The sequence below is a fragment of the Pleurodeles waltl genome, chromosome 6 (assembly GCF_031143425.1).
Source record: "Pleurodeles waltl isolate 20211129_DDA chromosome 6, aPleWal1.hap1.20221129, whole genome shotgun sequence".
Classification (NCBI taxonomy): Eukaryota; Metazoa; Chordata; class Amphibia; order Caudata; family Salamandridae; genus Pleurodeles; species Pleurodeles waltl.
This window is the reverse complement of record NC_090445.1, coordinates 669,565,846-669,592,101: the sequence shown is the minus strand read 5'-3', so window position 1 is coordinate 669,592,101 and position 26,256 is coordinate 669,565,846. Positions and strand designations below refer to the sequence as shown.

General features: G+C 44.1%; 1 protein-coding gene across 1 annotated transcript in view; it reads left to right on the top strand.

Moving 5' to 3' along the window:
* The first annotated feature begins 2,931 nt into the window (after positions 1 to 2,931).
* PNP (purine nucleoside phosphorylase) overlaps positions 2,932 to 26,256 on the top strand; it is a 73,106-nt gene continuing 49,781 nt past the window's right edge. Inside the window, exon 1 of the mRNA XM_069239068.1 lies at positions 2,932 to 3,530. Coding sequence (XP_069095169.1) covers positions 3,124 to 3,530 — 407 coding nt within the window. The 5' untranslated portion in view covers positions 2,932 to 3,123. The remainder of the gene's footprint in view (positions 3,531 to 26,256) is intronic.

Here is a 26,256-nt window from a genome sequence, read left to right as displayed (position 1 = left end):
ACATTAACTTTTGGGAGAGCTAATGAGCACAGAAATAACCTGACATACTTGCTTACACCTTTAGAGAAGAGCTTCTTAGATCACACAGACCACAGGACAAAAGGCATTGAAGGAGAAGTCAGAAAAGGGTTTAGAGAAAAAGACTTTTAGAAATGATTATGCTTATACTTCAATGAAAACACAAGGGAAATTAGCTTTAGATGCGCAATATGTAGGGAAGCTTTGTGTGTATAGACCTAAATCTAGCACTGACACTTTATTTGTGGGAATGAGTGAATGTAGACATGTGTTTTTGTTTCAGAGTAAGTGGACATTTATGTTGAATGGACAGGATCCAGCGATTCCTGGTATATATTACATCTGTGGGCCTACAGGCTTCCAAGAGGATGGTATGGCACTTATTATTTGGGAATAGTTTTCCTAAAGATCTTTCAACTTGACGACTTAAAGAAATTTCCGAAAGTAACTGAGTTACATCACATTAAACAAAGGAGAGAGTCTCCTTCTAGTATAGTGGGAGATATATTTTGAGTAATGATTCCTTCAGTAGGAGTTGTTCTGAATTCAATAAAGATTTGAAAGTTGTCTACTATTGTGGATAACATGCTGACAAATTTTTCAGGAGCCATGGTCCTGATAGATACAGAATTAGTTGCCGAAAGAGCTATGACTCTTCAGAACCACCTTGCGTTAGACATTCTTTTAGCAAAGGATGGCAGGGTTTTCAAAATGCTTAATTTGAAGCATTGCTGTTCGTTCATTCCTGATAATAGTAAATAAATTAGAAGCTTACTTGCTAATCTGACTAATGAGAGTACTAATTTGAAAGAATTGAAAGAACAAGGTGTTTGGGAGAAAGTTGGCAAAGGATTTGCTTCAGTATGAAATTGGCTCAGCAACATTGGGAAAGGGATACTGTTGAAAATAATACAGGGGATACTGGTTGTTGTGATTTGCCTAATTGGAATATGGGTAATATGCAAATTGTGTAAAAGGATCATATTAAATAAGATGGAAAAAATCAGAGGAGGAAAGAAAAGAAAAGGGAAAATTTGTTCAGGGAAAATGTTAAAAGGGAACAAAGATTTGAAGGGACTGAAATTACAGAATTTTAGCTGATAAAACAAAATGTGAGTGAATGTTTAGTGTGATGACATTAAGTCATCAGAGGAGGGATTGTTAACGTTGAGTTTTTAATGAAATTACTAAGAAATATTAATGAATTTTCAGTGTTGAATTTGCGTAGAAAAAAATAATAATCTTAGAGAAAAATAATGCACACATTTGAAGGTGCCTCCACTGCTCACGCACTGTACTTATTAATGGGTTAATAATATGAAATGTTGAGCTTATGTTTGATTAATGTAGTAACATGTCATATTAAGGGTTATGTATTATGTATTAGCTTTATTAATTGTAGGCCTTAACTTTAGCGGAGGTCTTGGCCTAGTTGCACGGCCGGCCTCATGACAAGCTGTATTTCTTAGGCGTTTAATAAAGTGTCTGCTTAGAGAATTTAATTGTGATTTTCCTCTGTATTGTCCATGTGCTCGTTAACTAAAAGTCTTTCTCAAGAGAGCTGCTTGCTAGAAGATGCTGTACTTGGTAATGCAACATTGTTTTATGTAATGTGTGTAAGACTGACTTTCTCACGAGAATACAATGGAGACTCTGACTGGAGTATAAGCTGCAACAATATTGTTACCTGACGAGCCGGATGATGAGAACAGTGCGAAAGGAGCCAATCATCGACATGTAAACCATGTACTAGTAAAAATGTAGATTTTAAGTTTTAGTTTTATTGGACAAAGTGTAAACATGCCATCCCTAGTCCAATAGGGATAGGGTAGTAGTTTTAGGAAATCTAACTTAACCAGACTGCAGAGAGGAGAGACGGCCATTTCTTTTGAACTGGCCAATGAGCCACTTTGGCCCATTTTCCGTCTTGAGAAGAGACGTGCTTAACTTTATTGCTTAAAAGACTGCCTTTTCTGAACCTTGATGCCGAATCTTGATGCCTAGCTGACCAGACTGATGTCCTGAGGATGAAGACTGTCACAGCTTGCTGAGCCAAACTGAGGATAGGTGTATTGACTATGATAGTGTTTGCCATGTCTATTTGCTTTTGTTTCTAGGCGCAATCCGCGCTAATTTTGATAGAGCCATAGCTAGATGTTTTTCAAATTTGTGTGACTAAATTGTTTTGTATGAAGCCCAAACACACAAATTCTAATCTGATGTTAGTTAGGGATCTCACTAATGAAGTTCGCTATGTGAAATAACAGCTGATGTCTTTTCTTTGCTGAAACCAAATGCATGTAATAGCACTTGTGCAGTTATTCTTGCTATTAATTTGCACTGTAACTGTGGAATGTGTAATAGCTCAAGCCATGATTAGATTACATTTATTTTGCCATTTCGGACAGCCAGTAATGTTTCTGTATGTTTATCATTTGATTTTGAGATTAACCTACATTACCTGAGCATTCTTAATATAGGGAAATACATATTCTAACTTTTACATAAAGGTGTGGTTATTCATGACTGCAAGGTCATGGTGTGTGACAATTACTGACTCCTATTGATTACTGATGTTGATAATTTTAATTGATTATTGTTCTGCATGTACAGGATATATGGTGGAACATCTTAAGTGTAGTCAAAAGGTTCATCGACCTATTTGCGTCCTCTCGTAAGTTTACTTATTAAGGTCAGACAGCTAACACACTTTGAACCTAGGCGCCATGGGCTTGGGCCAAGGTCGCCCATACCTAAAGTCACCCTTGCAAGTCTGTGCTGGGATGCATGGTGCAGTGTGGGCTGTTTTGCAAATTCTTGCAGAGCTGGTTTTGTTTCCAGTCTGCCCCCGCCGGCATGAGAATAGCTCTACACATACAGCGGCCTGGTCCCGGAAATTCCCACGTGGCACACAACTCTGCCAGTGCGAAGTGGGCTCGTGTGCCTGTGATCAGCTTGTGCTAAGATCACCAACCAGGACTTTAATACTTCCGAGGGCCTGGAGGCGCATTGACTGTCAGTATACGCTTTCTCCACTGAGTCGTTATGTAATATGTAGTTGCTCTGGTGCTCCTCTCGATGCCATCCTGACACACCCTGCGCCTCATGCCACCGAGACCGTCACCGCCAGCGCAGCTGTTCCCTCATAGGTTACCACGGCCACTCCTTCTTCCGGTAACAGCTCTGAAGCATCTTCGTGAGCAGGTATTTCTGGCTGGAGATGAAGGCTGGACAGGGGAGGAGCGCACGGACATCGGAGGTGATGCAAGTGTCTCTCCCACGCCTACATATATCGGATGCCGCGGGTGGCCTAGACACAGAGTGAGGTGCATTGCAGGCGACGCAGACACGACTGACCCTTCCAGCGGCACGTCCACGTCACTGAGGGACTGGTCAAGCCCTTCATCCGAGAACACTTCCGACGGCGAAACCGAGGCAGACGTTGAAACCCGAGGACTGGCGTTCTTCGCAGAGATGGCGACCCAGGCAGCGTCCCCTTCAAAGGAGGGCAGGTACTGGATTTACGGGACCCTTCCCCTCCCTTTCAGACCCTCCTGTTAAAAGTTATCTACGTTCATTTCCCTTCAGTATTTGTAATTCTAACACTTTAGCCTTCTCTTTGTGAGTGTGTGTGTGTAGTTTTTAACTTGTAGAACAAAGTAAGTCCGAGCGCCCAACGTTGTTCGCGTGACCGCACTGCTGCCTGGTCTTGAGACCACCTCATGCCTTGCTCTTCTACCACCTACGCTTCATGTTTCCTTGTCACACTCTTGTAGTTTCTGTTTTGTCCTCGCTTTGTTCCTTTGACTGCCTCTCATTTTTCCCGTCTCCCTTTCCTTCCTCCGTTCTGGCTTTTCTGCATTTCTCTCGCTTGCTTTGGGGCGAAGACTGGTGATGGATAAAAAGGCCGGCTCTCCTCCAACGAGGTCTGGTGCCCACCACGTGCATCCACCTGCACACCGGTCCATTTGCGTAGGTACCCAACACCTGGAAAACGTACAGCAATAAATAAAGGATCTCTGGGGTAGGGCATTAGGAAACGTTGCTACTAAATAGTTTATCGCCAGGAACATCGTCCGTTAGCCTGTCTCTTTAATCCAGCATCCGCTTGAATCTAGGCAGTGATTAATTTGTAAATAAAAAGGTGCCAGTGCCCAAAGCCCTCCTCTTAAACACGCGGCTGCTGCCGTTAAATGTGCGAGCACGGAATACTGAGGACACGTAATCTTGAAGCCGTCTCCTCTTCAGTCCATATAAGGAGACTCCCTGCCCCTTCAGCCCACTCATGCAGCTTTCTTCCTTTGTGACGCAATCCGGCCAACGCGTGCCTCGCAAACGCATCTGCTGCAGTCTGAGCATCCACACATTTGAAAATGCCTTTGGTCAAACACATTGCCAGTGGTCCCCATCAGTGCATGTTTTTATTTCACTGGAAATATGCAAGGTCATTTGCAATAAATTGCTGTCATGAACATTTCAGATAGATAACACTTACCAACTGAACTCAGAGCTCTAACATTTCTTAGTTCCATGCATAAGTAACTCTCCCATGCAAGCTTTAACTTTTGGTTCTGGTAGTTGTAGTCTTGTATTTACAATTATAAAAAAAGGACTACACATATCAAGTGCATTGAAAACTTATACCAGGGAACTGCAGAGCGCTGGGGGCATCCTATACCTTCCACATAGAATGGCCATGCCTATATCTGAAGCATGTATATTCTAAACCACAAAGTCTTATTATTTAGATTTACAATTTGAGTCACAGGGAGATTAAGATGATGATTTTGAGGAGGGCAGAAACAGAGAATTTGACAAAAACCATGGATTTCCCATCATCATTTCTGGTGAAATAACCACGTTATGTGTTGTATTGTAATGTATTGTATGTTGACATAGGAACCACCCCTAGCCGCAAAGCGTTGAGTCATCGCCGGCAGACATGGTGGTGGAACAGAGGCCCAATCTTGGCTGACTGGGCTGCTATTGTGTTGCATAAACATGCAAATGGCGATAATCTTTAATTAAAACTAATGCATTATGGGGCATATTTATACTCCGTTTGCGCCAAATTTGCGTCGTTTTTTTAGACGCAAATTCGACGCAAAACTAACTCCATATTTATACTTTGGCGTTAGAAGCGTCTAGCGCCAAAGTTCATGGAATTAGCGTCATTTTTTTACGTGAACACCTTCCTTGCGTTAATGAGATGCAAGGTAGGCGTTCCCGTCTTAAAAAATGACTCCGATGCTATTGCGTCGTATTTATACTCCCGGGCAAAAATGACGCCCGGGAGTGGGCGGGTCTAAAAAACCCGCATTTGCGCCGGATTTTAGCGCCTGGGTCAGGGCAGGCGTTAAGGGACCTGTGGGCTCAGAATGAGCCCAGAGGTGCCCTCCCCTGCCCCCAGGGACACCCCCTGCCACCCTTGCCCACCCCAGGAGGACACCCAAGGATGGAGGGACCCACCCCAGGGACATTAAGGTAAGTCCAGGTAAGTATTTTTTTTTATTTTTTTTGTGGCATAGGGGGGCCTGATTTGTGCCCCCCTACATGCCACTATGCCCAATGACCATGCCCAGGGGACAGAAGTCCCCTGGGCATGGCCATTGGGCAAGGGGGCATGACTCCTGTCTTTGCTAAGACAGGAGTCATTTTAATGGGGGATGGGCGTCGTAAAAAAATGGCGCGAATCGGGTTAAGACGATTTTTTTGCCTCAGCCTGACTTGCCCCATTTTTGGACGCCCAAACGCCATTCATCCCTACGCCGGCGCTGCCTGTTGTACGTGGGTTTTTTTCACGCACACCAGGCAGCGCCGGTCAGCTAACGCCGGCTAACAACATTCAATAAATACGGCGCCCGCATGGCGCTTCAGAATGGCGTTAGCCGGCGCTAATTTTTTTGGCGCAAAACTGCGTTAGCGCAGTTTTGCGTCAAAAAGTATAAATATGGGCCTATGTTTCTGACATGCTGAGACACGCCCCAGTATGTTAGGCTGACGATTATTTCGGCCTCTCCTGTGTTTCTGACGTGGAATTTCCACCTGCTATGGTGAACGTTGGAACATTTTCTATCAAAGACCAGCACAGTGGCTCCCCCATTTTTGAAGCAGCCACTTTGTTGGTGAAATATCTGGAAGGCAACCCTAAATGTGGTGGAGTTTTACCCGCTGTCTTTGCCGGCGTTGTAAGTCCTCGGCAATGGACATCAAAGACGCCAGAAGCAAAACTCGAAAGCAGACTGTAATGCTGCACCTCTCCTCGGGGGCAGAGTGTTCCAGTGTGATCGGGTGCAAAGAAGAGTGGTACGGGAGCCTCTGTAGTGAGACACAACACATGTGGCCCATTACATATGTCATTCACACACAACACTGGGGGATACTAATACGCCCAAAGTAAAAGCACAATCATCATATTGTTCCGAGCATGGTGGTCTTTTGTGCACACACGGTGTACAAAAGTGATTTCTCAGCACAGACAGCTGCTTCAAATTAGTTTCACCATTAACACGTACACGTAGGAGATATTTCACAGTTGTAAGTAAAGTCACCTTCTTATTGCCGCGTCGTTAATGCTTGTTCATCTTTCGGAAAGTATTTTTTCGAGGCGGTGGCTGTTTACCAAATGACTCATATTTCCTCTGTGGAACTTGCAGCCAGTTCAGGCCTTTCAGGCAGCAGCAATTTTGCAGCAGTGCGGCCAAATGCAATACAACAGTCGCATTGAAAACACCCATAATCACACGAGATAAGTCATGTGTGCACGTCACAGCAATTGCCAAATTTGGGTGTGTGGCCCCCAAATAACTCCAACATATCAGGTCGCAATTTAACTTACTATGCCAAGGGTTGACAACTGTGTGCCGGTTCTGTGTTAGTAGACTATCCAGTCCATTTGTGAAAGAGAGCATTCTGGTACTTGTAGTATTTTACTATTGGTAATACATGGCTGTATGTGCAGGAATACCATATCAGTTGCAGAAGTGGCTCCACGATTGGCTCTCGGCATGTAGCTGCTTGACATCTCTCCACGCGATATCAGGACAGTCAAGCATAACCTTATGGTGTTGTCTCCTTCCATTGTAAGTGGGCCACATGAGCATCTATATGTGAAAACGTACAAGACTTTCATTCTTATTTTTCAAACATGCATCACCGCCTGGGTCTCGAAGTTCAGGAACAAAACTTGTGTACACCATACAGTCCCCAATGGGGACCCAAATACTGCTAGCTGTGCTACACACTGTATCCCTACCCACAGACATAGGAGTGCCTGATTCAGAGGAGCCATGTAAGCCATCTCACTGCCTGCCTGTCTGTTCATCCAACTGTTTACATGACCACAGTCCGCCACATAGTGGAGTCACATACAGCATATCGGGTCCATTCAGGGAACACATACGTCCGGCATCACTCACTCAGTGCATTGTCGCTCTGAGTGACACCAAGGTAATGTAATAATATTCGTTCTTAAGTTCCTTGCTTTGGGACTGGGACATCACAATCCTTCCTTGCGGCAACCCAGGAGTGCTTTAACCCTTGACTGGTGTAAACCCAGTACCAAATGGAAGAACTGGCCCAAGACACCGAAGAGGAGTGGCACCGCAGCCAGTCTAATGGAAAAGGTACAGTCCCTGGGAAAGAGTGCACAGGTTAAGTAAATGATGACCTCTAGCATTCCATGCCAGGCTACTGGTGCGGCAGAAAAGCCAGGTCCCACCGGTAGCCCATACCACTGGGAAAAGATCGTTGCTCTTTTACATCTGCCAGTGCCTGCCTGTTGTGGAGGGTGAGTACCCAAGATACCCACACGAAAAGTTTGTGTTATCCATTGCTGCTGAAATTGACATCCTTGAACTGGGGAAACTGGTAGCTTCCCAAGGGATTCCAGACAATTCACAAGCCAACAAAGGAAAACAGTTCAAGGGAGACTATGTCGAGAATACCTTTAACAACTCGGAGTAAAGCATTATCCCAAGACAGAATCATGCAAGCCACAGAAGAATCAGGAGGTAGAGATAATGCAAACTTGGCATAAAGATCTAGTCAACGCACGAGACAGGGCACTATGAGAAAATGGTATACACCAACTTTACAATATGATGTAACGACACAAGGAGCACGCAGCCGCTGTCATGATTCACCACATTTTCTTGTGCAGCCAGATCAAAAAGCTTCTGTCCAATCACAAGTGGAGAGAGGGCTGTGGGAAAAATATTCCAAGGGGAAATGAAGGAGGAAGAAAAAAACTGGAAAAAACGCAACAAAAAGGTGAAAGCAGAAACCAGAAAGAGTGAGCTAAATTGTTAAGGAGTATTTAGTGATAGACTAAAGAGATATGAGGTGACATCAAGACTATGCACCTTTTGTGTTTGGAACGCCTAAGCGCAATAGCGCTGGCTGAGGGCTTCCAAGCAACACTTTGGGCCCCAGTACCTATACTTTTGCAAATTAAGTACTGTGGGTAAAGTCACCACTGGTTCTGACATCCCCTGGAGAAAATTGGGCTGGCTCCTTCTGTGTAATTCTGTGCAGGTATCTAACCCTTCTTTTACGTGATCCGAATGTGCATTCATAATTAGAGACTAAGGGTATGGGCATGCGTTGAAGCACAATTTTTTAAATGTTTAATTAGTAAAAATGAATCTATCACATATGCATACAAGGCTGTTATTTTAGTTTTTTACTAGCCACCAGAGGCGGCCCCTCAGCCAGGGGCAGCTCCTCCGCAACGGCGGAGGAGTGTCGCCTCACATGCTAAGAGCCAGCAGCAGAAAAATAAAACAATACTTGAATATTGTTTTATTTTTTTGCTGCTGACTCAGTCAGTATGTGAAAAGGGGGCGGGGCTGGGCAACTGGAAGTGGGAGGGGGGTGAGAAACTAAGTGCGCATGTGTGTTTGGACTGCCTAAGACGACTGTCCAAACACACATGTGCACATAGGTTTCTCCAGCCCGAGTGTGTACAGAGCCAGACTGTGGAAACTGCACAGGCCACAGGGTTGTGTCTGAGCGGCAGTCCGAGCTGCTCAGACCAATCCTGGCGTGGCTTTCATGCTAGCTTGAGCATGAAAGCAGCACCAGGGAGCCTGTTCTGGTGTCACAGAAAGAACGCGGCAGGAGAGGACAGCGGCGACGGCGGCGAACAGTGTTTTTTTCTTACATTTATTCTCTCCCGATTCCCCAACCCCCCTGATATCTGCGGCAGCTACTGCTGCCCTCCGCTAAGGCGGGGGAGTGTCGCCCTCCTGCTAAAAGGAAGCAGGGAAGTAGAAAAATAAAATGATAATAAAAGCATTTTATTTTTTCGTGTAGGTAGGGCGGGCCAGCATCCTCCTTGTCAGCGGGGGGCAAGGAGGGTGATAGGTGCACTCTAAATGCGCATGTCCGTTTGGCCATCTGTCTGAGGCCAGCCAAACCAACATGCGCACTTAGAACTCTCCACCTGGGATGTGTTTCACAGCTGGGTGGAGACCAAGCCCAGGCGCCCACTCCCTCACTGAGTGGAATTTCAGCCTGGTCAGGCCAATCCCAGCGCTTCTCTCATACTGAGTAAAAGCATGAGTAAAGCATCTGGATTGGGTGGGGAGGGGAGCAAGGCAGAAGGACTGAGGTGGAAGGAGCGGCTGAGGCGAGGCAGAGCAGCAGGTATGTGTTATTTCATTTGATTTTTTTATTACTCTCCCTCCCCCCTCGATTCGCGTGCTGCCCCAGCAGTCTTTCCTGACAGCAGCCGACCATGCTATCCACTAACATTTTAACATCATGGTCAAACCCCTTACAATGGTATTGCCCAAAAACAAACTGCTCTGACACATACTCATACACACTGAGTCATGCCCTGCTATAGCTAGCACATTGAAGGAACCTAGATTGGGGATCATTTGTTACTCCACTCCATATGCCATATGTTGTTCTGTGTCCAAGGCTTTACTGACCGGCACTTAGAGCGGCCCAACAGTGATAGGGAAATATGGAAACTAAAGAGCACTCATATAGGCCTTTTTAGGTCTCGCCTCAGATGGCCCATGCACTATTGCTTGCAAGATCTTTTGTTAACAAAAAAAAACTTAGAGGTGGAATAGAGACCGCCTATTACTTATCATTGGTTGACTTCATCCTCACAATCAATTTCTTGCTTCTCATTGGTCCGTTTGTGCTGGTTTCACTTTCTTATTCATCTGGATCAAGTACAGATTAATTACTTTATTATTGTCTTTCTGCAGCTCGCACTGGGATTCACGTACTTTTTAGGGTCGACCGTGCAAGCTCTCTAGCCTGCTGTAATCTCTCTGTGGGCTTTTAACCTCGACCACCACATGCCCATCAGTTTTGTTAGTTCAGTTCGTGGGATTGCCTTTTAAAATTCGCTTGATTTTATTTATGAAAGGCATGCATATGTCATGCCTTTTCCGGTGTTTAGCCCTCCTTGAGCGCACCTGCCAACTAATGAAAACATACGAGGATCAATGTTTTCAGCATGGTTTCTGGACTTTTTCTTTGCTATTCAGCGCCATCTTGCTGGGTAGTAGTCGAGCGCGTTGCATGACATTGACCCTGTTACATGGATAATTGCACTTTTGTCGATATGTTTGACTGCGAGCGAACTTCTGTTTCCTTTTGTGTGTCTCCTTCATGCTCATGGTGGCCGTCGCTTATGTAAAACTGTATTACTTTTCATTTTCATTTTATGTGGCAATAAAAGTCTGGTTAGGACTTTACAACACTAATAGCTCTAAGTCGAGCAAATGCGAGACCCATTTCATTGCAAATGCTTGTTTCTACTTTTTTCTTCTACTCATTTCTTATGCAGATTGATACGAGTATAAAGTTCTCTTCCCTGGGGATGCCTTGGAGTTGGAAACACAGCTGTGTTTCGATATAGTTGTTTATGGAAATCATAGTGCAAAGTCCCAGGGAGCAGGATCCGCTTTCCAGGAAAAAATAAAAATGTCCTGCTTTATTGGTGCAGTACTTTTCTTCCTATAGAATATTTCCATATTCTACCTATAAAGGTGCTTACAAACCTGCACTGCAGGACAATGGAGGGGAAGCGATAAACACATCCTGCAAGAATTGATCCAATGAAATGAGACCAGGAGCCACCAGCTGCGCCCTAAAGCATCGGGCAGTGATTGAGATTCTTATTCAAGGATAACTGTAATAGGTTTGCCTGGCAAGCCTCCGGTGCCTGGTGCTATTATGCTGCTAGGGCAAGCGCCAGTTAAATGGAGGGATACATGCACCAGCAGGGCACCACGCAGCATTCAGCAGCTTGGCACCACTCCCTCCCTCCCCCACACCCAATCAACCTACATCTTTTTCATGCAACAGAGACCTTCTTCGAGAGGCTCAGTTTACTGGAGTATTCCAGAGTATCCAAAGAGTGTCAGAATAACTGAAACAGTCCATGGACTACTGCATGCCCCAAAGATATTTGTGCAACCTACACATCTCCATTTGGGATCTCTGCTAGACTAACTCCGCGTTTCATCATTCTAAGGTCGATAAAAATGTGTGCTAGAGAGTTAGGATAGTGAAACAGTGGGTACTCAACACCGAAGCTGCACACACTAGACAGTAAGTACACGATGAACATACAGCAGGTTGGAATCCCGATTAGGCCAATGCAGTGGTTCATCATTCTGCCGTCAATGACCACGTGATCAGACATCTTTCACTCTCCTTTGCTCCACTACGTAAACAAGCCCAGCCACACGTCTGCAGCACTGCAATATGAGCAGCCTCTGTCAGGCACAGAGTGCATTAAAACACACCCTATTTCTAACCTATTTTTGCTCCAGAAGTAAAGTGCATAGATGCAGTGACACATAAAATGATAAGAGCACAACTCCAATCATCACAGAAGACCGAAACACTACTCACATATGCTGCACTACAAACCAACACATTTCCAACCAAGCACAACCTAGCGAGTAGCGTGCTACCCGCCTGCAAAGAGCTATAGGACCTTGTCAGGAGGGATGAAGCACTATATAAATGCCTCTACATTACATCTTAACGAATTTTAGTATCCGTAGCCTTGATTTCAACGCGGAATCCAGCTTATTAAAAAAAGCAGAGCACAATTGTCTACAGGGAAAGCCAAGCCTCAATGCACAATCTCCTCGCTGACTGGGAGTGATATGATAATAATATTGTAGGGAGAAGTAGGTAATGGGCACAGGGTCCTCCATGATTGTACTTACTCCCTATTGCTCTGTAGCAAGACAGCCCAGCCCTTTAAATATAGAACCGCCAAATGTGTATCAATTCTAGTTATTTTTCCCCACAAAGAAATCCATTGTGTTGAACCTTAAAATGCACCTTTTTCCTATTTTTACTGAGTTTAGCAGATGAATCGATAGAATGCTACATACCCACACAGTCCGAGAAACTGCTTTTACTGCTGTTATACATACTTTATCGACCAAAGAATGGTGACTAGCCAACTTGGCCCTGCAGAGATAAAGACCTGCGACGTGCAGGCTGTACACAGATTTCTGCAGCAAGACACGCCCTAGAGATATCTTGCTGGGACTGGAATTGATTGCCTTTTAGATACAAGTTCATCTGTGCGGTAGGCCCATAAAACCTATCCCCATCACGTCTCCCAAAGCCCACCGATTTATCCCACAGCTCTTTGAACATGTGATCCGCTGTGCACAGCAAATCGTCAACAGGCATTTCAACAACATAAACTGTCTTACTGTGATAGACACACGGGATCTCGTGGTCACACAGGTAACTCCGCAGCAGGCAAACGCGCCCTGAGTGTTTATTACTGGAATTGCAATCGGAATACAACCCCCTTTAGCTGTCTTGCTGGCAATGGACAGTGTACCATTCACACCACAAACAGGCATCTTGCAGTAGGTGCATGAACCTCCCATGCTGACTTGGTAGGATCGGAATCTGTAATTGTGAGGTTACACACACACACAGTCACACATCTCTGAAGTAGGTACCTTAACAAGGGGAGATAGTGTACTGGCTTTGCAGGACGTTAAGTGCACGTTACACGCACAGATCACTGATCGAGAAGTTTAATACCTGAGCTAATTGCTGGTGTTGTGAGGGCCTAGAAGTATTGGAAGCCATTTTATATTGTTCTGTTTCAAACTACAGACGGTAGCACAAGGTAACAGGTACACAAGGTAACAAGGTTACTTCTTGCAACATCCGTGTGAGGAGGATAAACTTTATTTATTTATTTCTGTGATATGCCATACTGCCTCGACCGCTTCAAAATCTCACTTTTGTGATGCGCCTCTGTATCAGTGGCGCTGCACAAACTCACAGATACTCAGAGATACTCATTACCTCCATGTCCATCTCCCCTGACCCAGTCCTTACACGTGAGATCTCATCTCCTTTTGTCAGGAATGTATCGGGGAAGACTTGGACCTGGAGTGATGGAGATTACCGGTAAGTAACCGGAGCATTGGACGTGGGCTGAACGAGGCAGCCCCTAAAGAGATGGGGTCCCTGAAGTGCTGCCCCCATCCCGAGCGCAGCCGTGTGTTACGCTCCTGCCCTATACTGAGAGAGCTGCGTGTCCCAGAACTCGACTCTCAGGGGTCACTGCCGGTCAGGATTGAGGTGCCCTTAGAAGACCTCTGTGTCGCCCCAGCGTTGTGAAAGCACGCGGGCAGAGCGCCGCTTGATTGAGTCACTTGCACGGAGCGTTTCTCAGCTAGGCCTACAAGGACGGAAGTGGGTGGAGGGGTGTGTGTCTGGCATCGCCACTGATGATTGGCCCGTCTTAGGAGGTGTGCGCGCGAATTCCTCCTCTCGTTGCCATCGCTTCTGTGTGTTATTCAGGCATGCAGCATCTGGAACGAAGCAGAGCGCAACCGATGACAAAGAGTAAATTCACGACCAGCCAGCTGGCTGGAATAGTGCAGGCCCAGTCCTTAAAGAGGCAGCTAAAAGTGTGTGCACAGTCACCTTTACCCTCCTCTCCACATTGCTCCCCCGCTGTCCCTCCTCCATACACTCTGCTCTACCTCACTCTACTCCTCATTGGAGGTCAAATCTGAGTTCAGGTTGGGTTGTAGGTGGCCTGGAATATTTGTATTATAGCACATTTATATAGCCCTTACCACCACGATGTGGGGCGCTGAAACAGTTCTCAGCCTTCCCCTGAAGCTCACAGCACATACTTTGGTTCTGCCCTCCGGTTTGCGGGATTCTCCAGTCTGAGAGCCCTGACTCCTAGAGCCCGATTCGCAAAGCCATTTGCATTCTTAAATCAGACCGTACTTATGATGGCACGGAATTCGCAGACGGTAACTCTGAAAGATCTGAATCCTTTCACTCCAGCTTCACAGTACCCCAAAATTGTATAATATCCCACCCAAGCAGTGGGGTGTGGGTGTTCCAAAGCACTGCAAGTTTATGATCACCTACAAACTTGTGAGTTTGTGGACATTCACAACATCCTTTCTGTCCATTTGCCCTCCTGGAAATGGTCAAAGATGTACTTTTGTCAATAGCATTCTCTACCCTTCTGAAGGACAAAACGCACTATCCTCAACTTGGTCTGGAATCACACTCCAATAAAATATAAATCCTTAAGGTTCAAGAGGGGTTCTGGAACTTGGTGAGGAAGTTCAGGATGCTCAATGTCTGAAAGATGACATCCAGCCGACTGTTGGCTGAGTTCGAAATAATACATGGATTAACCAATCATTGTGATACTCCCAACCAGAAGAGCTACAGTGTTTGTAAATAATCAGTTTTTTGTCAAAACATAAGTGAGAAGGGGATCTCAGTGACCTCCAAAGTCCCCTCAGGATCGGGAAATGTAGATATATATCCTTCCAGCCAAAGAACGCTACTAATTCTTGCAGGAAGCTCAGAGGGTTTGTTTTCTGTGTGATATGCATCTGGAAGAAGAAATGTACTCATTTAAAGTTGGTGATTATTTATGGTGATTTATTGCTTTGTGAAAATTAAAGCCTCCTGATGTCTAGGACGTGTTCTACTTCTGGAAATTCAGTTTCCTCACAAAGGTGCCACAACCAAATTAATCAATTCCCTGAAATGCAGTTGGTGGCTGCAGTCTGTCATAGGTGGCCATTCCTCCACCAAATCATGCTCAGGGGAGTTCTGTGACAAAGGAGTGAAGGAAACCAGAAAGCGGCATTCTGTGAGTATCCATCCTGTCCAGGGCCTTAAAACTACGATGGTCACCACCAGACATACTTGCGTTCTAGCCTTCAACAGGCACAAATAAGAAAATGTCTGGTAGAGCCACGTGGTTGCTGGAGGTGTGCCTCAGGGAAAGACATCTCATAGGAGCTAAAGTCCTTGTGGTAGCAATACATGTGCCAAGTAGGAAATGAACAGTGCCCTCCTAAAACGTCTCCACCACCTGTCCTTGTGGACCATGCAGGGCTAGATGAAATACCTAGGAAAGGATAATCTCCACTTTCTCCTTCCTTGAACCAGATGATGTAACTCAGAAACAAGGTCTTCAAAGGACAGACAAGGCAACAGAAGAAGTTGGGGCAGTAGTAGCATTTTATGCTGGGGAATGTGTCTGAGGCATCAGGGTACCTGGTATGATAAGTGCTGGCACGACATTATGTGTGACTGAGGATCTCCTGGCTCCCTTCCCACTCTATGAGATCATATGCTGGAAGGTAAAAGGATGTAGCAAATTTGATTGCCTGGAACTCCAGGTATGACAGTAAGACCTGAGATAGGCCCTTTCCCAGTGACAAACACCCAGCTTACCACCACAATAGTTAAGTTTACGTTTTCACAAAGGCAGAGTTCATCGCTGATAGGTAATTAAAATGTACGCAGAACCCACCCCCTCCACGAACACCTACCATACTATTTATTGCTGCATTCTTATCTGCTACAAAGTGCTTCCCTTGTGAGGGAGACCCACATTGTTTACCTAACTGGACTCTCACCTAGGAAAGACACTCTATTGATCTCCTACTTCGTGAACTAAGAGCATGCTTCTCTTTCCTGGAGGCTACATGGCCAAGTACTATACACACAACCTCCACACCTGGACCATACAATAGTTTGAAAAATATGTGGAGGCAAGCAACAATCTACACAGTCGGTAGTCAGGCTTCAGAGTGCTCAGACACAGCAAATTAAGTGTTTTCTAAAACGAGAGAGGACTTGCTCTTGTTACTCAATGAAGAATAACTACAAATCCATATCCCCCAGGGTCTATCAGCTGTTTCTGACACAGTGGACCATGAAATCCTGCTAATGCATGAAACACTGTCCCAACCCTCTGGCATTGGCCTAGAACAATGATCACCATTTATTCCAAACCCAAATATTAAATCAGAGCCAGCAAAGTGCACCGCCTATGCTATCCAAGGCTCATCTCATTATAATTGCTGTTTTTCAACAGTTGTGTGTGTCCATAGCATTGATGATTTGTTTACAACAACTACAGTTTAAAAATACAAATGACTTCCGAGTGGATATCCAGCTGGGAGATACGTCTGTATGTTGAAAAAATATCACTAACTGCCTGAGACACACATGCCACTGGATCACTAGCTGAAGAAAAGCATACGGTGCCAAGAGGAAATGAAAACAAAGTTCATGATCAAGGGTGATAGCAGCTTATGGTGGTGTACCACCTTCAATGCACAGACACTGAAAAACCTGGGGCTGTGGTTGGAGTCAGGTGGCATCCAATCAGAGGTCTCAAAAGTTAACAATTTCCAACTAATGACGCTGAGAAGGGTCTTCCTGCTACTTCTGTTGAAACATCTCATTAAGTTTACTAGGTTCTTGGTTCCGTCCATGATAGTTTATTGCAATAACATCTGTGACAAAGCTCAGAAAAAAACAATTTCAGACCCTCCAGTGGGTGCACGGGAATGTCAACTAATCTATCTTAGTTATGTGATTGTAAATCTGATCACCCAAGCTAGATTTAACCAAAGCTACCATGGAGTAGAACTGTGAGAGTACCCAGCCGGAAGCTTGGTGCTTTGAGCCCACATCTAAAGAACCAGCCCAAACTAGCTAGCCTTCATTCGAGCCTTAAAAACGAACATCTTTTTTAGAGCTTCCACAAACACCAGCACTGATCAGTGACTCCCCCAGCAGCAATCCTGTTGAATGTTCACCAACAGGAATCCATACGAACATTAGCTGACTGATGGACATGGTGGACCTCCAGCCCGAACACCGGAATCACCTACTCTCCACTGCATGCATGTTTTCTAAAGGTCTGAGTTTTGAAGTCATTTACAAACAAGCAAATAACAAATAGGTCAGTACACTGAAAAAGCAGCTCTGAGGCTGGAAATGTTGTGGGATCACTTTGTGAGATCACCTAGTATATCTTTTAAGCATGTGGTACAGTGTGTATAAGGTGTCGTATATCACTAAAAGTCATAAACACTACGTATTCCAGAATGTTTCTTTGTTTGATCAGGTCTATATGGGTTGAGAGGCATATACTGTATTTTGACATCATTCACTAGATGATCCCTTTAAGAAGTTCACAACAGGAGGATAAATCAAAACTTTTCCTTTAGTTAGAAACTCCAGAATCTTTTGAAAGTCTGCTCGGTCCAGCTGAAGAATAAGCTCCAAGACATGGCACTTGGCCACCAGCATAAGACGTCTTTTGTTTTAAGCATTCAAAGGCTGACCTGAGCGACAGCAACAATAAAGCATTGAAGCATGATCCATAGCATCCCAGCAGCTACGACGTGGCAAGCAAGACATCTCCATTAGGGGGCACTTAAGTAAGCTTGAGCCCTCTGATTCACCTCAGTGCTCCCTGACCTTACGTTTCTCCAAAACGTTAAATTCGAATGTCTGCTGCAAATAAGTCCCTGGCCTAGTAGTGGTTATAGTTTAATGTGCGAGAGCCAAGCTCACACTGCACCTGGATACAGGTAAGACAAGATGTTGGGTTGGATAACGTTTGTTGAAGGTACGTCTGATTTACCTATGGAGACGACAGGTCCGAAGGTTTCAGCCAGGCATAAAGTAGGGGCGCAAGAAAGTCACAAAATAACACAACACACGTGATAAATAATGTAATGCCTAGACAGAGGAAGTGAAAAATACAGGGGTTTAATACTAGACACCATTTTTTGACCAAGAAGGACCAGCCGCCCCCTAATGGAAATTCCTGGTTAGAGGCCTAGAGTAATTTATATGTATACATGTATGGGGAGGTGAAAAGTATCTGAAAAACGACTACATTTTCCTGCAGCGGGTGGTTGGCAATGTTTGTGAGAACAGTGTCATAAACCGGAATTTCCTGCTCAACAAACTGTCTGGGAGTTACAGATTAATTAGAGCAGGCACATTTTGGGCTTGTATGAAAGAGTCCTTTTGCAAGTGCCTGCAGGGTGTACTATACACTGTTCTCCAGGTTATGTATTTAGATGTAGGGAAATGTGTTTCAGATGAGTTTCAAGACTGTGCATTGTGCAGGCAGATAAGTGGGGCTGGGACCGCATGTAACATATGCAGGTAGTGAGAAAACAAGCAGCCTAGCCTTCATACAAGGGCAAAAATAACAGCATCACTTGGCAAATAACAGTGCAGTACAGACATTCTACAGAATACATGTTTATTCCTTATAAATTGTGAGAAATATTTAGGAAACCACCAATTCCACCAATTACATATGGTGCTTCAATTACCCGCTGTTGCAAAGACATTCCGTACCATACTCCTACCCTCGAAGGCTGCCATGCTAGCATACACTGGCAATGCACATAGATGATGTGATTGTGATGTGATGCTTTGCCAGAGACGATAGCAGGCAGGGCTCGCATGGCAGCTAAAAAGAGAGAGTGCTGGCAAGGCTGTACCACAGTCGCTGGTGGATGGATCACAAGGGAGCCATGCCCAAGCCCCCAAACCGGTTTGCTGCCAGGTCACTCAGCTTCCTTATAATGCATTAAACTCCTCTGACCTTATCACAAGACTTACCAGAATACTTACTCTGTATGTCATGTTACTTGCAATGCTTATTGCTATTTTTATGATTTTGCAACCTAAACCGCCCGTGCGGTTTAGGGGTACAGATAATTTTGACCAGAGTAAAAATTCTCTGCTGACCTCGTATGTGGCTGCGTTAGGTTAGAAGTGACTGTATTGAGCCCACATAATTTGTTGAGACAAACGACAACACTTAGCCAGCAATGTGAATTAAGAAGTGACTGCACTGCCCTATTAAAAGTATTAAAAGCTCACAGTCCCTTTATGTAAAACACCTAATGAAGGAATATTAAAACAGTACGTCATGTTATCAGTATGACTATAGCGCACAGCTGTCAGTAGTATGGACTAGTAGTACATTGGTCTACCTGAAATGTATTTCCACGTGATTGCTTGTCTTGTTATGATGTGTTTCAAGAAGTGTGAGGGGGTCCATTACTTTATGTGGAAGTTTGTGTACATGCACTGTATATACCAAGCCATTATGATATCAAAATACATGGATTTGTCTTGTATGGTTATCACTGCAACAGGCTTACATAGTTTAACAACAGCAACACTACCTTCACCCTTCGATGTACATTAATTCATTGTACCTCTGAAGTCTGCTTTGGGTGTATGTAGAAGTGGGAAGTAAATCTGAAAAGGTTAAGTGTCACACCTCAGCGTACAGTTTCATGCTTCCTTTGTGTCAAAGAACAAACTGACTCAAGCGGCCTGTCCCACATTTCCATTTCCTGTTTTCTGTTAAAAAATAACTTTTGGTTGAAAAGCCTGCAATTTCTCCCGTGTGAACTACTGGACCTTGAGCTGTAATTGAGATAGCGCAACCATAATATTATGTTTTTTTTGTTGCTCTGCTGACGTTATTACCTATGCCCTCATCAGCCGCTGGGGATGTTTAGATACAGAATGTTCCATAAACAGGTCACTGTGACACCATAACAGAGCAGGGCCTGGCTAGAAAGTTCTAAATTAAAAGCATGAAGAAATGGACTATAATTAAGGCCTGGGAAGATAGGCCTCAGCCTATGACTGGGAAAACAGGCTTCAGTCAAAGCCTGGAAAGCAAGACCACAGTTCAATGCCTGGGGAGTACATCTAGGTTTAAGGTTTGGTTTGTAATTCCTCAATTCAAGGACGGGGAATGATATATCAGTTCAAGGCCTGGAGATTAGGAAGTTAGTCCTGAAAGGCTAGGTCCCAAGCAAGCTATGGTAGCTTGCCCATGGTTAAGGCCTGGGGAAATAGAACCAGGCTTGGTGAACAGGGAAAGCTTGGTGGCTGTTACGGTCAGCCTTAAGACTGACCTTAAGGCTATGAAAAAATCTCGATACACTGTTCCAAAAGGAAAGGGACAAGAGAAAAAGTACAAAGGAGTCCTAATATTTAGTGCAAAAACCTCACACACCCAAATGGGTGTCATGCTTCATCATCGGAGTTGCTCCTCGTCAGACCGGCGCTGCAATGTCTCACGGGCACCCCCAGAGGGGGCTCTTTGCCAGAGATCTTTTCTCGATGAAGCCAAGACCCCAAGAGTGAGTTTGGAGAAAAAAGGGGAGGAAAGGAGAGAAATACTATAGTATAAAATTGACTCACGACCCTAACTTAAGAGTAACAAATGTATTAGTCCATGTAGGGTATGGGCCAAGATTAAAATCAGTAGGGAGAATGCACCTGAAATGATGATCAGGTACTCTCAATCACACTTATTGAAGCAGAGGAGGCGAGGAACTACCAGACCTTCCCTGAAAAAAAGGATCTACATGTTTCGTGTCTCTATGGTCCAGCCGGATCCCATGACGCTTCTTCAGGACCAAAATAACATATACTTCTCCTATCACAAATTATAATACTGACAAGATTCCTATAACCTGCAACTGTCAGTTATAATGTCTCCAGTCACTTACACATTATCTGGTGTAACTTGAATGTACTAATCCTACATGTCGCCCCTCCCAATTTGAGGAACCCGAACCGCACGGGGTGACCTACCCCTGGCCGTGCTCCCGTATTACTCATACTCAGATGATGAAGTGGGTGTGTGAGGTTTTTGCTCCTAAATATTAGGACTCCTTTGTACTTTTTCTCTTGTCCCTTTCCTTTTGGAACAGTGTATCGAGATTTTTTCATTGTATCAATTGAGGGAGATTATACACTGGACCATTATTTCTCCCTATACCCCCATATATTTTCTATCTTGACCTTAAGGCTAGCCTTCTTCACAGCCTGGCTAAAAAGGTCTTGGTTAAAGCCTGGCCAACTAGTTTTTGATTTAAACCTAGCCTCTGTTTAGTGCATTTATGTCCTAGGGAGGAATTAGAGCTTGTATTAGGACTAAATAATTCTCATGGTGGCCTGTAAGAGTCCTAGGTCTGCAAAATCTAAGGCCAGAGGGAGATGATTCCTTCGACATTCTAGCAGTGTCTGCAGCCATTCTAACAGTGCCTACACTTAGACTTCTTCCGATGCCTCTCCCACACTAACAAATTCACCTTCGAGCCCTAAAGCAGATAAAAGATATGGCGGAGTTACAGATGAAGATTAATAGGCACACTCCCCTTCATTTCCCTATGAAAGTAGGCATAAGAAGAGAGGGAATGAGATAGAAGTCTTAGGAATAGAATTCACTTTCACAATAAGGTTGTCTCTCTCTGTCCCTGGGTATTTTGACTTCTGAGAGGGAAGAGGTATCAAAATTTGAGGACGACTGCCCTTCGGAATAACATAGGTCATGCCCAAGCCCAAATCAATATTAGCGTGACTTAGAATATGCTTCCAAATCTTAAGATCTGACCAAACCTGCCTGAATCGCTGCTTGTTAAAAATCCTATGCCCTTATCCCACGAGAGGATGAGTTTAGGTTAAGGTGGGTCTGGGAAGCTGTATGATTTCAAAAACAAGTAGTATGACAATTATGGATTACATGTTCTTGGGATGGTGGCCGAGTACTGGACCTATGTCTAATAGTTCTTTGGCATAGGAAAGAAGCTTTGTAAATGTCTGCATAGACATTAGATTTTTCTAGAAAAAAGGGGTAGAGGAAATTATATCACATACCCTTTCATATTGATGACATCATAGCGTGGATCCCTAGTCCAACTCTTAATCCCTCAAGAGTTGCCTATTATTTACTGATGGTCCAGGTGAAGGGTAAGAAATGCTACAGAAATGACCCAGGGTTGCTTTATGTTTTTTGCTGTTTTCATGGCCCAGAGATCAGCAGCAGCCAGAGCAATGTCAGGGTTACCACAGAGGAAGCCAGAAAAAGCAGCTGCTGCCCCTCAATACCTCTAAATGATGTGCAGTATGGAATGATGTAGGGTTTGTGGGAAGGAGAGTTAGCATTGGTTCTGTACAGTCTCAGCAAAATGCTGCAGCTGCTGTCTGGATAAGATGTAAAACATGCACAGTTAATTTTAAAATAGTTTTCTTGTCATTCTCATCTAGCAGCTAGTGCATGCTGACGCATAGCTGTTTTTGAAGGTTTTTTTGGTGAAAGTATAACAAAAATACTCCCAATAAGACCAACATTCAAGAGCATCTATAAGCAAGCACAAGCAACCATTTTCCAATGATTTCTGCTGTAGTTTGACACAAATATTGGTTGGTGTTGTGTCTGCAAGGATGGGCAGCCATCTTGATATTTTTTTGCCAACCTATAGAAGAATGATTGCAAGATGGCCATGCTCATGCATCAAGCCCATCTTGATAGTATTTTTTGTTACACTACATCATTAATTTACTGTTCCATTTTCAAACCTATATTAAAAATAAACGATGGCTGGGATACCACTTAAAAGTGTACATGTGAGAGACCTGGTAGCAGGGTTTAGGCGCGACCTAAAAAACAGATGTCCCAGTTCAAGCAATGGTACGCAAAAAACAATCACACATTAACATTTTACAGCATGTGGATTTTTTTCCAGTGCGCATATGAGACAGGCTTTGTTAGCCTATCACACATTAAATTGTGCCCTGCTCTGCAAATGAGAAGACAAGCATGTTGAGTTATCACATACCACAATATTGACACAATTATAGTAAGTTAAGGAACACATTTTTGAAAACTTTAAAACGCCCTTTATAAAATGAACTTATCGATGATGTTTAGACGTGACCTGTACAATTTGCGAGCATAGTAAAACACATTCCAGAAACAAAATAAACATCCATCGAAATAACAGTTAGTATAAAGCTCAAATCTGCAGCAACTACTTTGCATATTACAGACCGTGGATCTGAGCCTTCAAGTTGATTTTATGGATAATGTATTGGGCCTGATCCCTCCTCCCCCGGACATACTTTAAAAAACGTAATAAATGTTATTTAGCACTAAAGACCAAAGAGCACACTCGACAGTGTTCAGTGTGACTGCTCATCATAATTGATAGAAAAAATCAAATACAGCACATTACTAAGCCAAACTAAATGTAATCAGACTGAAACAACACTAAAAAAACGATCTACACAAAGTAAAGAATTAAATATATTTATTAAGCAGTCGATGCCCTTAGTGTGCAATGGCGGTTATCCATGCATTAATGTCATGCACATATATACTGTTTCAAGGTTGCCTCGCTTGAGGAAAATACCTTAGTAGATGGGATAGCAGAAAAGCAAATGAATTAAAGCATCTTGAATTAATAGGAAATATATCTGTACTTCATAAAGAGCACAACGACAAACTATGAGTACATATTTCACACATTCTGTAGCCTATTTCGTACAAAAATGAAATTTTGCTCTGTTGATATTAATTAATTTTCGTACAGACATTTTTCAAGGGTACATCAATATACCGCTTTTATGCTCATGTGTTAGCTGATAGGAAGCTGCCACAAATGATTTTTACCTTTAGATACATCGGGCAAGAGATATCAAAGTCTTGAACTGCATATTGATTGTCATCCAATTTACATTTTAGAGGCATGAAAAACTGTTGCTGCAGTCTCCGTGTCTTTCGCATATAACACATTCGCACCTCGTTCTACTTTAAAAAAAAAAAAGCCTTCTAAAACGCACATCTGCCTGCTCTGTTTGCCTTCATGAACAAATTGCTACGCTGTACTGCAGCAATAAAAAGAGGTCATGTGGATGGAGACTGCATCTAATGGCTGCTGCCATTTGCCTTGCAAAGAGGTGACTTGATGTTAAAGTGAACAATGGAGTCTTGTAATAAGATGTGTTGCTATCTGTAGTGGGGACCGTATTACCAACAATTAAAATCCTACAAAACATATCGGGACATACACGTGACAACATTCGTAAGTGTAAAAGGTCATTTATTAGGACAGGATTGTAACAATAAACATCTTTAAACTTTAAACGCATACTCCAACTTTAACATATCCTCTCTTTAAACCTTTCCCGCTCATCTTTCTACTTCAAAACCCCCCCTTTTTCCGCTAAGCACTCCCCTTTATTTTTCATGCCCTAGTTGTTTCGTGCATCCCCCCCGCTGTGATCCTTTTCCTTGTTCTTTTTCTCCTGGAAGGGTGGCCAAGCCCGCACCTGACTCTCCACCCTCCCCTATCTAATGCTCCCACTCTTCTGACTTACAACCTGCCCTAACTGACTCCCCTCGGACTTCCTCCTCCCTGCCAAAAAAAAACCCCCTTTAAACTAAAAAAACATAAATGACTCCTAAAACCTGCCGGGTGGGTGGGCGGCCAAACTTTCTCTAAACTAGTTTTGGCACGGAAGAGGCAGAGCCCTCCCCCGCGCCACCTTTTATACCCTAACTAAGACCCACCCCCGCTTACCTAATATCCTGCCCTACTCCCCCATGTCACTTCCCTTCTGTCCCGAATATGCCCGCGGAGACTAGAGCGCGTCTCATCTCCGCGGGCCCCTCCATTCAAGCAACGCAAAATCTAAAAAGCACTGCCAACACCAATAGGCTTCGCCTTCGGAACTACGGGCTTTGCCAGTGGGTTTTTAGCTACAATGCACAACGCTGCACAGCTACTGGATGATGTCAGCATGTTTAAAATTAAAAGAAAAACATTTGAAGCAGCCGCCCACGTCATTTTGTAGACGCAGGCACCATGCAGGCACACTCCTAACAAAAGTTCGCGGGTGCTGCTTTCTTTTTAGTTATCGAGTCTAGTTGAATAGGTAACTAGAAGGAAAAAAAAAAAATGATTTTTTATTAGTTTTTTTAATTCGGTCGGGGGAGCTTGATGCAGCGTCTGTGGGTATGTTGGGGGGTCGGAGGGGGTGGGGGGAGTTCAGAGCAACATGGAAGCCAGACACAAACAGGAGCACAAGCAACACGAGACGATGAAGCAACACAGTGGAGGGCGATGGGCAGAGAAGCAAACGGGAAGGTAGAAGCAGCACAACAGCACAAGATGAGCATACAACACAGGGGAGGTCAGGGGTGGAGAAGCAACAGAGGACGTGAAAGTAACACAAACGAGGGCAAAGGGGCATTGAAGCAACAGTTGACATGGACGAAACATAGGGGATGAAAGGGGAAGAAGCAACACGGGGTTTGGAGGAAAGCAACACAGGGGGCACAGATGGCAGAAGCAACAACAGGGAGAGAGAAGGTAGGCCTTGGTGGGGGAAGCAACACAGAGGATGCAAGGAAGCAATGATGAAAGGCACACACGCAAGTGTACCATGGAGGGGTGGAGGGATGCACACAGACAACAGTGCACCACTAAAGTGCAGGGGGAAGAGTAGGACACATGGAAGACAGCTTTAAAACACATGCACTCTCACTGAGTGCTTAACACAAAAGGAAAAATTGGTACTTGAAAACCAAGGAGTGGAAGCAGAGATGCCAGCCAATCAAAAGTGAAGGTAATGAGACAATGCTTCATTGGAGGGACAAACCCAATACTGACAAGCTGGGACACAAAACACAACGTGCAAAAAGACATCTTTGTTTACAAATTCAGCAAATCATACACCACACATCAACAATACAGGACCAAAATAATAAAAATAAAAATAAACAGCACTCCATTGTTCAAACAAGATTAGTGTATAACAGTGTAACATCCATTGAGCTAACATCCTAACGTGTGTTAGATGTGTTGGTGTCTGTAGCCTTGTGGTACATGCATGGTGTGTGTAAGTGAGCGAGAATAATGGAGGCCAGTAGGATCTATTCTGTGGCCTGACCTTGTCCAAGAAGGAGGGTGAGTACTGTGCTTTCAGATAGAGGAGGTATTTTGCTCACACTCCTTTTGCAGGAGGGAAGAGGCCTAGTCACTGAAGTGAGGAGGTGTTGACAAAGCTTCTTTAGATAATCTGTGAGGATTT